The 13,090-nt window shown below is 43.7% G+C and overlaps 1 protein-coding gene across 1 annotated transcript in view; it reads left to right on the forward strand.

Annotated features, from left to right (window-relative positions):
• The first annotated feature begins 1,023 nt into the window (after positions 1-1,023).
• LOC141073958 (uncharacterized) overlaps positions 1,024-13,090 on the forward strand; it is a 60,187-nt gene continuing 48,120 nt past the window's right edge. Inside the window, 5 exon segments of the mRNA XM_073561488.1 lie at positions 1,024-1,245; positions 1,328-1,451; positions 1,535-1,632; positions 1,831-1,921; positions 9,889-10,658. Of these exon segments, the coding sequence (XP_073417589.1) occupies positions 1,024-1,245; positions 1,328-1,451; positions 1,535-1,632; positions 1,831-1,921; positions 9,889-10,658 (1,305 nt within the window).

Genomic DNA, 13,090 nt, shown 5'->3' on the forward strand with positions numbered 1-13,090 from the left:
TCACCAGACTTCGCTCTTTTCTTGCAGGGGCCGCAGTGGATTTCATCCTGGATCCATAGAGCTGAATAGAGGAGCGATGTTCCTTCACTCTGATGGGAATTGATGGTGATGTTTGTCCAACGTCCACGTTACCGAGTAAATCCCCCCAGGACTGCAGCCGGTAAAGACCCCGATATCCACAGGTGTCCCCTCTAATTGGGGGAAAGGGATAGAAAAGCCTCTTATCCCGAGGGGAAACCCTGTACATGGAGACATCGGCCTCAGATCTCTCCTGTCCTGTTCTTCCAGAAAAGCCTCAAACTTCTGTGTGTGACTCAGAGCTGAGATCTAACGTGAGAGAAGATTCCAGTGCGGGGAAGACGGGAAACCTTCATATAGACGGCCGGTGGGGATGGAGGCAGTGACCGACTCTGGTCACATCTGTCTCTAGAGCCGCAGTAGAAGATGAAGATGTCGTCCTCATCATGAAGGAGTTATTTCTCATGTCACGTGTAATGAATATCTCCTGCAGTATTGCTAATGCCGATTCCAGTGTCGGTAATGAGACGAGAATTAGCGTTATGGAAGATGAGTCTATGAGGAACGTGTTCAGCTGCCGACTCCGAGGAGGAAACTGCTTGTTGTCTGTGGTCTAAATATATAGGTTTTATTAGTAGATGTCAGGGAAGAAAACTAAACCCTGTAAAATAATAAATCTCCTCCTATGTTTCCCTTATTATCTCCAGTAATTGTATTATTACACAGGATTCTTATGATGTTACATCGGATCATCTTCTTCTCATTCAGGTCTCTACAATATCGGATCCTCTCAGTGAAGATCTTCTACAGAAGAGAATTTTCCTGATTTACCCATCAAGGATGGATATGGACAGAGACAAGATGGCGGAGAGGATATTACACCTCACCCTAGAGATCCTCTTCCGTCTCACTGGAGAGGTGAGAGATTCTGATGACGTCACATTACATCATTCTTATCTATGGGAATAACAGATGGACAGAACTGGAGAGGTGAGGACTCTGGAAATGTCTGTAGTGAGATTTATTAATGTGTCTCTCCATTACCAGGATTACACAGTGGTGAAGAAGACCTCTAGTGATCGCTGTCAGGACCCTGTGTCTGAGGGATGTGGAAGACCCCTGAGTCCAATCACGGGGCCTCCACCTCACCCCTTGATCCATGAGGACATCAATGACCAGAAGATCCTAGAACTCATCTACAAGATGATGGAGCTGCTGACTGGAGAGGTGACACTGCTGGGAATGCTGGGACATTATACAGTAACACTATGAAGGGATCGGGGGATGACGGTATCATTGTATGTGTCAGGTTCCTATAAGGTGTCAGGATGTCACTGTCTATTTCTCCATGGAGGAGTGGGAGTATTTAGAAGAACACAGAGATCTATACAAGAACGTCATAATGGAGGTTCCCCAGCCCCTCACATCTCCAGGTAATAGACAGGACTAAATACACACGGCCTATAATTATCTGTATGTAGAGAATGAATTCAGTCCCTGTATGTGTTTCCTCCAGATCTGTCCAGTAAGAGGACAACACCAGAGAGATGTCCCCGTCCTCTTCTTCCACAGGACTGTAACCAAGAAGATCCCAGTGCTCCTCAGGATCATCAGGTAGATGGAGAGACGGTGTCAGGAGATCTCCCCTATGATGTGTAGACGGCTGTGAAGGTTTTGTGCTCAGTCTTGTTTTATCCACCAGTATTATATGTTTTATACTTGTGTAATGAGAGCGGTGGAGATGGCAGGATTAGAGCTGATCATAGATGGGACTTCTCCATCTGTCTGTGACTTTTACAATATTTGTTTCAGGGTGAAGATCTGACCCATATTAATACTACAGAGACATATGTGAGAGATGATGAGTGGTGTAAAGAGGAGATTCCCACATATGACTACCCAGGTAAGTAGTGACCACTGAATGCAGAGACGTCACAGATTCCTCTCAGTCACCGGCTGTGGCTGCTTTATCGGTGGTGTAGTCCGGCCGTATTACCATGATCACCATTTTGCCTCTAGACCACAACATTCTCCTCCACCTAAAACTGTTCAAATGACTTTGGGCATTGAAAGTCCTTTTCTATAGAACTTACGACCTGGAGGATCCACCTACCCCCTGGTATTAGTGTGAGGGTGATCCCTTAAAGCAGTACCTATATGATTGCATGTGCCTGACCCAATATAGGCTGAGTGCATGCTTAAAGAGTCACACCGAATACACAGTTAGGCCGGAATCACACTTCTTTGTGTGATACGAGAAACTCGCACGAATCTCTCGTAATCAACATCCAGCACCGCTGCTGGTACTCAGGAACGGAGCTGCGGCTGCATAGAAATGCATAGAAATACATGCAACCACAGCTCCGGTCCTGAGTGTCGGCGGCCGGGTGTTGATGCGAGAGACTCGTGCGAGTTTCTCACATCACACACAGTAGTGTGATACCGGCCTTAGATGTCTACTCCTTTCTCAGTAAAGGCTTGCACAACTGAAGTTTATTCTCAAAAGAAAGGAAACAGCCATTCTCTCCTTCACATTAGGAGACGCTGACCGTTACCTGCCCAGATCTGTAACTATAAAGCCAAATGACAGCGTACGTAGAATGTGCTGAGAAGATAGAAAATCACTTGAAGAAAAATCTTATGCTGGGCCTGTAAGAGAAAGCGGAGGGTAATGATGCTGTTGGCTTCCTAGATCCCTGAGATCTTATCGGATGAATCTTCTCTCCCTTCTGTGCTGCTGAATGTCTCATGGTCCCTAGGGATGAGCGAGTTTACTCGTTAGGATTTGGTACTCGTAGTACTAGAATCCTGGCGAGTATTTCACAACTCGCCTCTCTAAGCTGTGCGTGGCTGATGGCTGTAATATACATTTATTCCCGCCTGCAGGAGATGTGTTGGCTCCAGCCCTGGTGTCATGGAGTCACTCCTCGTAATAAATTACATTGTTTTTGATCCTAAGGAATTCAGATTCCTGCACAATCTCCCCTGAAATGGGGAGCAATATTATTTTCTCTAATTTTCTGCTCAGGATCCATAGTAGCTCCAATGGTCCACCATAAATGAGGGCAACTCTGGTTTACTGTGGTGTAATCTGTATTTGTAGCTTTCAGTTAATGAGATTCTCGTGCTCTGGGGCGGGGCTGTGGGTGGGGCTGTGGGTGGGGCTTTATGTGGTGATCTGATTACATATTCCTCTGTATTGGCTTATGACAGGTCGCTGATCCCTCACTGACCTGCCCCCATTATTACATAATGCATATAATAGCATTGATATTATTGGTGATAATGCCTATAATATTGTGGCTATTGTGAGGCTTAGAAAAAAATTACATCCAGCACAATGTCACCGGTGATGGCGGCGCCTGCGCAGTATCATCTATATCAACTATATCAAATTTTATTGTTAGGAAGTTATAAGGGTTAAAAGTTAAACAGCGATTTCTCACTTTTATAGCAAAATTTACAAAACCATTTTTTTAGGGACCACCTCACATTTGAAGTCACTTTGAGGGGTAAATATGACAGAAAATACCCAAAAGTGACACCATTGTAAAAACTGCACCCCTCAAGGTGCTCAAAACCACATTCAAGAAGTTTATTAACCCTTCAGGTGCTTCACAGGAATGAATGGAATGTGGAAGGAAAAAATAAACATTTACTTTTCTTTCACAAAAATTTTCCTTTACACCTAATTTTTTTTTTACTTTCACAAGGGTAACAGGAGAAAATGGATGATACATTTTGTTTTGCAAATTCTCTTTTTTTTTTACTGCAAAATATGCTGGAATAATTAGCGGATGCCATGTCGCATTTCCAGAGCCCCTGATGTGCCTAAACAGTGGAAACCACCAACAAGTGACCCCATTTTGGAAACTAGACCCCTTAGAGAACTTATCCAGATGTGTATTGAGCACCTTGAACCCACAGGTGCTTTACAGAAGCTCATAATGTAGAGCCGTGGAAATAAAAAGGCTAAACCACTGTTTGGGCGCATGGCAGAGCTTGAAAGGGAAGGAGCGCCATATTGGAGACCAGATTTTGCTGGAATTGTTTGTGGGTGATGTCACATTGTCAGAGACAATGACGTGTCTAAACAGTGAAGTGACCCCATTTTGGAAACTAAACCCCCCAAGGAACTTATCTAGATGTGTGATGGGCACTTTGAACCCCCAAGTGCTTCACAGAAGTTAGTTACATAGAGTTGTGAAAATAAAAAATCATATTTTTTCAACAAAAAATTAACTTTTCGACCTCAAATGTTTTTTCCAAAGGGTAACAGGAGAAATTGCACCCAAAAAGTTATTTTGCAATTTGTCCTGAGTATTCTGACACCCCATATGTGGGGGTAATCCACTGTTTTGGCGCATGGCAGAGCTCGGAAGGGAGTGAGCGCCATATTGGAGAGCAGATTTTGCTGGAATTGTTTGTGGGTGACATGTCACATTGTCAGAGCCCCTGAGGTGCCAGAACAGCATAAGCCCCAAAAGTGACCGCATTTTACCAAATACTTCCCTGAATGAATTCTTCTAGTGGTGCAGTGAGCATACTGACACCACCGCTGTTCCATAGAAAATTATACCATTGGGCAGTGAAGAAAAAATTACTGTATTTTTCGGACCATAAGATGCACCCCAAATTTTCAAAACGAGAATAGGGGAAAAAAGTGCCAAATGGGGGTCCGTCTTACAGTCTGAATTCAGCTTACCGGGGGGGATCAGCACAGGTTCAAGAGTAATCACAGAGGTTGTTCGGAGGTCTATGCTGGTGCAGTGGCCTCCGGAAAATCCCATCCCAGGCTGGTGCGGCAGCGGTGCTCTGTGCTGGGGTGGCGCCAGCGCTCTATGCTGGTGCGGCAGCGCTCTACCTGGGACGGTGGCAGCACTCTGTGCTGGGGCGGCGGCGCCATTTTGTCAAAGCCAGAGGCCTCTGCAGCTCCATTGCTGCGATGCGGTGGCTTCTGGGAAAATGGCAGCTGGGGGCGGTGCATGCTCAGATTCAGATCTCGGCAACGAGATCTTGGGGCGAGATCTGAATCTGAGCATGAGCCGCCCACAGCGGCCATTTTTCTGGAGACCACCGCATCGCAGCAATGGAGCTGCAGGGGTCTCCGGGCTTTGACAAAATGCTGGCGGAGCCCTCCACGCAGCACAGAGCGCCGCTGCATCATTTGTAAGTATATTCCTACTATAAGACACACCCCCATTTCCCCCAAAAAATATTTGGGAAAAAGTGCGTCTTATAGTCCGAATAATATGGTACATTTATACGAATAAGGCCGGTTTCACATTCGCGCTTTTGAGTGCAGCGACGGCCTGCGCACGGCCGCCGCTAAGCCCTGCCCCGCCTCCACCGGTATCTCCGCCTCCGGGCACATGACGTTGCATGCGTCATGCGTCCCCTATCTTCATCACAGAGGGCGCAGGCCGTGCGCAGTCTGCGCACAGTCTGCGTTTGGCGGCGCATGCGTCCTTTTGACGGTGCGCCGAAGCACAACCAAAATGCAACAGGTTGCGTTTGGCGCTGCTCGGCGCACCGTCAAAAGGACGCATGCGCCGCCAAACGCAGACTGTGCGCAGACTGCGCACGGCCTGCGCCCTCTGTGATGAAGATAGGGGACGCACGACGCATGCAACGTCATGCGCCCGGAGGCGGAGATACTGGTGGAGGCGGGGCAGGGGGCGGGGCTTAGTGGCGGCCGTGCGCAGGCCGTCGCTGCGCTCAAAAGCGCGAATGTGAAACCGGCCTAAAATGTTTTTTTAACCCCAGATATTACATTGGAAAATAGGTAGATAGGTAAATGGTCACTACACCCAGAGATGAATTCCCAGAGGGGTGTCATTTCCAAAATGGGGTCACTTCAGGGGGGATTCTGCTTTTATGGCACTTTGGAGAGCCGCTAAGTGCCAGAACAAGAGAATCCTCCCTGAAGTGACCCCATTTTGGAAATGACACCCCTCTGGGATTTCATCTAGGGATATAGTGACCATTTTCACTACATGGATGATTTCCAGAAACTCGTAGTAGAAGTTTTATAGCAAAAATTGCAAAAATGTGATTGTAGTGCCCAATATATTGTGCCCAGCTTGTATCTCTGGAGACCTCCCCCCACCTACCCCCGGAAATTGTTAAGTCAGCTCTACTGAAATGTGTCTGTCACTAAATAAACCAAATACTTGAATGTCAAAACAGTTCAAAAACGTGGTTCTGTGTGGAAGATTGTAAAGCCGTCATGGAGGCATAAGGCTGGCAATGATGGGCATTGTGGGTAATAATAGCGGGGATCATGCCTCATTCCTCTCTAGGAACATACACGACATCTTCTCTGGGGGTTCTTTCTTGTTTCAGTTACTGGGATGAGTGCAATAAAATGTCGCTCAGTGAGTCTTCTAACATCTTCACATTCTAAAGGATTGGCGGGGACAAAATTATCAAAAACAAGATTTTCAGTGACCTTTTCCTGATAATCAAGGAAAGTATCTGCATTTCCGGCTTTTTTGTATAACACAAAAGAATTATATGTGGCCACCTGAAACAAATACATGACTAACTTTTTATACCAGGTATTTGATTTTCTTGATACCTGGTATGGCTGTAGAACCTGATCTGCAAGGTCCACACCCCATATATTTGTTGTAGTCAGTGACAGACACAGGTTTTGGAGTAGTGGATCCCTGTTGGTCTGCAGTGGCCCTTGTGGCATCTGTGTGGATCGAGCTCAGGATAAAAATATCTTTATCCTTATACTTAAGGACAAGCAGCTCTCCATTGTGTAAAGCCCCTGACTGCCCCTTTCAGAACTTTTCTTTGACCAATGATTGTGGAAACCCCTAATGGTTCTTGCGAATGGTCCCACAAGCCCCTATGTTATGTTCAACCAGACTTTTAAATAGGGGTATGCTGGTGTAGTAGTAGTCAACATACAGATTGTAGCCTTTTTGTAAAAATGGAGTTATCATCTCCCAAACCATTTTTCCAGATGTCCATGTCATGATACCAGTGCTGGATGACCGGCACTTCTGGGGTTAATGTTCTGATCTCAGTGCAGACTCTCACCTGCACACCTGGGACCTATTATGGTGGCCTCTCATGGTTCTGGGGAGGCTTCTTATAGCCTCAGGAAGCTCCCATCCCCCGTCAGTTATACTTTCGCCCTTGGCATTGTGTGGTGACCCCTGAGTGTGTTAGTGCTGTGTTCTGGTTGCTTGATTCTCTGTGTACGACTCGGCCTGTTCTCTGGATATCGCTTTGGATTCTGCCTGGTACCTTCTACGTCTGTTTGGTTTTGATCTCTGCTTGGCCCTGACTGTCCGTTCTGTCTCATCCCTGGTACTGTACTGATATCTTGTGTATGACCTTTGGCTTTGTCTGACCTTCCGTCTGTTTATCCCTCAGGTACCTCACTTGCCTGTATTGTGCTTGACCCCCGCTTTGCCTGACTCTGAGTTTTCTACCTCCTCTGAAAGCAGGACACTAAGCCCTGCCCCCTTGCAGTCACATGACCATATGTCCTATGCCGGCTTGCTAAACTTCTACATTCAGGTCCTGTTCATCTTTATTTTCCGGCTATTCTTGTCCCCAGGGGTCCCTACGGTGCGGGTGAGTCCCTGCTTAGCGGAGGCTGTACGCTGGCGCTGTCAGGACCCTGACAGTCCCCAGATAAGTAGGGCTTCCTGGTGGGTTCAGTTTGCTGTCTTTCCCTTCATAATTGTGAAAAGCTGATGTGTATCCGGTTGAACTCTCACACATTTTATAGCGCTTTATGCCGAACCTTGCCCTCTTAGAAGGAATAAATTGCTTAAGATGCAGTCTTCCTTTGAATTTTATAATGGACTCATCAATGGAAATAACATAGGGGTGGCTTGAACAGGGCAGTTGGACCAATAGGACTGAATGCTCATTTTTTTAACAAGCTCCATATTGAATGTAAGTCCTAAAAATGTTTTACTTTCTAGGACATTAGTTGGTGTCCATAAATTTGACCTAGCATAATAGGATTGTGGATTCTGGCTGATGAATTGGGACACATATAAATTTGTAGGACAATATGCTCTAGCAAGCTATCTGTCAGAGACAAATTAAAAAATTAATTGTTCCAAAATTTTCCACCTCCACATTTATACCAGGAATGGCATTAAAATTAGGGATGAATGGAGTAGCCGAATCCGAAGCCTCCCATCTGGGAAATGCTACATCAAGAGGCAAAGCCCCTTGGACATTGGTGTGCGCCAATTCACGAGCACTAGGGACAGCGCTAGTACTGGGCATTGGAGTTGGAGACATTTCTCCAGAAGCGCTATTTGTCCTCCTTGTTGTACTGGTCCTTGTGTGTGAGGATGGACCAGAATCACTGCTCATTTCTGAGCTATCACTGTCGCTGCTACTAAAGCCCTCGAAATCCACATCGCCATCTGACACTGCACTTTCTTCACAGTCAGAACATAAAAGTGCATAAGCCTCCTCTGCACTATAATACTGACGGACCATTTTATTTATTTATTTTTTTCCCGGAAATAGAAAACTCTGACGTGACCAAATTATTGGGGAAACAATTGAGAAAAACCTAATTCTTTAGCCTAACCCTAACTTTAGAATAAACACTAACTTTAGTCCCAACACTAACCCTAACTATAGCACTAACCCTAACCTGCCTTATCTGTATTGTTACTTTATAGCACAATCGCTGACTGACACAGCTGTTCCCAGCAGCTCTTGTAACACTTTCTCCTCTAATCTCTTACTGACAGGAGATCTGAGGAGAAACAGCGTTTTTATGGGGCAGATCGCCAGGAAAAGTTCATTGCTGCAACAAACTTTCCCAGTGATTTGTCTCATTGGCTGGTGTGACGCTGACGTCATAAGGACCTGTACCGATCAGGTCTCAATGAGGTAGGGGGTCACAGGAAGCATTTTGGGGTGGAATCCCCTAGTTATAAGGTATGTGGGGTCCCGATGAGCACAAAACTGCCGACCGTAGACAAACGACTGCGCTGCACAAAGTCCTGCTTGCGCAGGCGTTTATCTACCATTGGCGGTCATGAACCGATTACGTTAAGGCCTATTTCATGAGTTTTAATTTTTTAAAAATTCTGTGGAAGCCTGGCTGAAAAGCAATGTCTGACTTTCATCTGCTCATTTTCATAGATTTTTGATTTATTTCTACTTTTGTCAGATTAAAGTTATTTCTGTGACCATTGTGGGTTTTTCTGTCATTAAACGAGGGGTACCAACAATTTTGACCACGTGTGTAGGAGGAGTGAATATTTTGACTCCACAGCCACTTTCCGGAAATTAACACGCAGTGGATGTTGGAGTGAAAATTACACATTTGCCATTTTATTACCCAGCACATAGTGCCCAGATTGTGCTCCAGGAGACACACACCACAAATTAAGTGGGTTCTTCTCACTATAATATTGCTGAATACAGGGATCCTAAATGTTGTTTGCGCACACTGCAAGACTCCGAAGTGAGAGCGGATTTTGCTGGATTGGTTTATAGAAACCTTGTTGGTTTTCAGCAGCCTTTGAGCCACTAATAGTGTGGGAACCTCTGTTTTTCCATCGACAGATGATGGACCTGAGTGGGGACTTGTTTTTGTGAGATGAGAATTGGTATTATTTTCGCCTACATAACATTGATTGGTTTCTTTTTATTCGATATTTGGGAGGCAGAATGAACAAACAGTTGAACACCGCACACTACTGGCTCATCCAACAAGGTTTTCTATTAGACTGTGAACTCTCATTGTCTTGGTAAATAATTAAAGTTTTTTACTTAGCTTGCCATTTTTATGGACAGTTTAAGTAGAAACGTTCAAAGATATAAAACTCATGGATATTTTATTAAAAATAATTGTTTTTTTTATTTTAGCAGATGACTGTACCAGGAGATCAGAGGGAGAGCTGACATCTTCAATTTTGAAATCTGATGATCTTGAGATCCTACAAGATACAACTGAAGTGATTGCTGTTACTCCAGATATATCATCATCCATTCACAGCAAAGATCTGTCATCTGATCCTATGAAACGAGTCCCATCTTCTGATTCATTACTGACTACTAAGAAAAATCAAAGTCACAAAAGAGGCAATAAAAAACAAACTGCTCCTAAAGCAAAGAAGTCATTTTCATGTTCAGAATGTGGGAAATATTTTGCACGTAAATCACTGCTTGTTGCTCACCAGAGAACTCACACAGGGGAGAAGCCTTTTTCCTGTTCAGAATGTGGGAAATGTTTTACACATAAATCAGATTTTGTTACCCACCAGAGAACTCACACAGGGGAGAAGCCTTTTTCATGTTCAGAATGTGGGAAATGTTTTCACAAAAAAAAACTTTTTCTTATTCACCAGAGAACTCACACAGGGGAGAAGCCTTTTTCCTGTTCAGAATGTGGGAAATGTTTTAACCAGAAATGGCATCTTGTTAGTCACCAGAGAACTCACATAGGGGAGAAGCCTTTTTCATGTTCAGAATGTGGGAAATGTTTTAACCAGAAAGGGAATCTTAATGAACACCATAGAACTCACACAGGGGAGAAGCCTTTTTCCTGTTCAGATTGTGGGAAATATTTTAACCGGAAAGCGCATCTTGTTAGACATCAGAGCAGTCACACAGCGGAGAAGCCGTTTTCATTTTCTTAATGTGGGAAATATTTTACTTGGAAATCAACTGTTAATAAACATTAGAGACATCACATAGGGGAGAAGCCTTTTTTATGTTCATAATGTTGATATAGTTTTAAAGGCGAGTACTCTGGCAGCTGTGCTCTGCTTGTGAGCAACGCATTATGTCCCTGCCATGTGCTGCTTACAAGCATAAAGCAGTTGCTGGTATCAGAGCAGGATTCAGCAAGGGAGCGCCGGGTAGGTAAGTGTAATGCTTTTTTTTAATGTTTTGTGATGGGGCCATGGATACCAGGATGGGGCCAATTATAAGGATTGGGCTATGCATACCAGGACTGGAATGGGGGGCCAGTCATACCCGAATAGTGATGGTGCCCTGCATACCAGGATAAGGATGGGGGCCATGCATACCAGGAGCGGGATGGGGCCAATCATGCCAGAATAGGGATGGGACCCTGCATACTAGGACAAAATGGGGACGCTGCATACCAGGATAAGGATGAGGGCCATGCATACTACGACATGATGGGAGCCCTGCAAACCAGGATAAGGATGGGGCCATGCATACTAGTATAGGGATGAGGGATCTATGTATACCAGGGTAGGGATGAGGGGACCATATATACCAGGATAGGGGATATTAAGTACAGAATTAACCACAATTTTTGCTTCAATTTTTTTTCCTAATTTCCTCTAAACCTAGGTGTGTCTTATAGTCCAAAAAATACAGTATATATATCTTTTTTTTTTTTCTCAGTGAACTCATTCCTCACGTTTGACCTCATTAAAATAAAAACACACTCCACTGGCGGGCCGGCTCCACTTCAGTGGTGTTGAGACTCACGGTCCCGGGGCTAATGTGAGGTTCTCACATCACACGAGCCCTGCACCCAATCAGCGGCAGCTTCACTGCTCCTTCCTTTGGTCTGAACATCAGCAGGAAGCCAGGGCTGCGGCTGCTCTCTGACGGCCTCATGATGCTTGATTTGTCCGAAGGTGGGGACAGTGATGTCAGCGCTGATTGGGCACAGGGCTCACATGACATAAAAACCTCAAGAGACCCCAGAAAGCAGGTACCGACAACGTTTTCAAACATCAAAAATCCCACACGGGGAAAAGTCATTATTATACCTAGAGTGTGAGAAATGAGTTACAGGAAAATCGTATTTTGTGGGCCATCAAAAATAACTCAGACGAGGAGAACCTATATATATTATTCACAAATTGTACAAAAACATGATGCACGCGGCGTGTGTTCAAGAATGATATATTATATGGGAGTTTTATAGAATAAACCAAATACCAACAGAAAATAAACGACCAAAAACAAACATTTATCAGTAAAATTAACTCATCTTAATTAGGTAAAGTATGAAAGAATTGCGCCATTTTCCGATACCCGTCGCATCTTCATTTTTCATGATCTTGGGTTGGGTGAAGACTTATTTTTTGTGGCCCGAGCGGACGTTTTTAATGATACCATTTTGGTGCAGATACAATCTTCTGATCGCCTGTTATTGTATTTTAATGTAATAGTGTGGCGACCAAAAAAACTTAATTCTGGCATTTTTTACGTTTTATCTCATTACGCCATTTAGTGATCGGGTTAATTCTTTTTTTATGTTGATAGATCGGGTGATTCTGAATGCAGCAATACCAAATATGTATTTTTTATTGTTTTATTTTAAATGGGGCAAAAGGGGAATTTGAACTTTCATATTTTTTTTTACTTTTTTAATATTTTTATAAACTTTTTTTTTTTTTTTACTTTTGCCATTGTGAAGACATACAGCAGTGTTCCTTAATTAACCAGACAACTATTTTTAGCAAATAGAGAATAATAGAATGTTATCTGTATGTTGGCCTTAATTTTAAGTGTTTAATTTCTAGTTGGTCAAGAAAACAGACTTTTGTTTGTAAGCCGGTAATATTGACTTTTATTGTGCCCTTACCTTGATCACTAGTGATGTTTGCTGATATGCTAATTATGCATTGTGTTATGGAGCCAGTTTGTTGACTTCTAAAGCAGAGAGGGAAAAACTATGCAAATAGTTTAATCAAGTAATGCTACTTGTTCTCATCTCCATTCTTACCCTTTATGTAAATACTAAATGAGGGACACTTGTTAAGTGTACAAATAGAATAACTACAATGTCCCAAAACCTAATCCAAAAGGGCAAATCACGCAAATCCGTATCACAAATCCCATCAATATAAACATGGAACAAGGAAGAAATCCCAATAATATTAAAAATTCATTTTATTCAAAAATTCTAAAAATGACAAAAGCATAATGTCGTAATAGGGGACACCGTACACACTTAAGTAATCATGAGGAGACAATGTAAGACTGACATGTATGAACCAATTACATGACAGTACATATCAATTCTTATATCAATAATTATAATATTTATTCCATACAGTCAGAACCCATATACAATGTC

Source organism: Dendrobates tinctorius, unplaced genomic scaffold (assembly GCF_039654945.1).
Source record: "Dendrobates tinctorius isolate UK_male_01 unplaced genomic scaffold, ASM3965494v1 ptg000321l, whole genome shotgun sequence".
Lineage (NCBI taxonomy): Eukaryota > Metazoa > Chordata > Amphibia > Anura > Dendrobatidae > Dendrobates > Dendrobates tinctorius.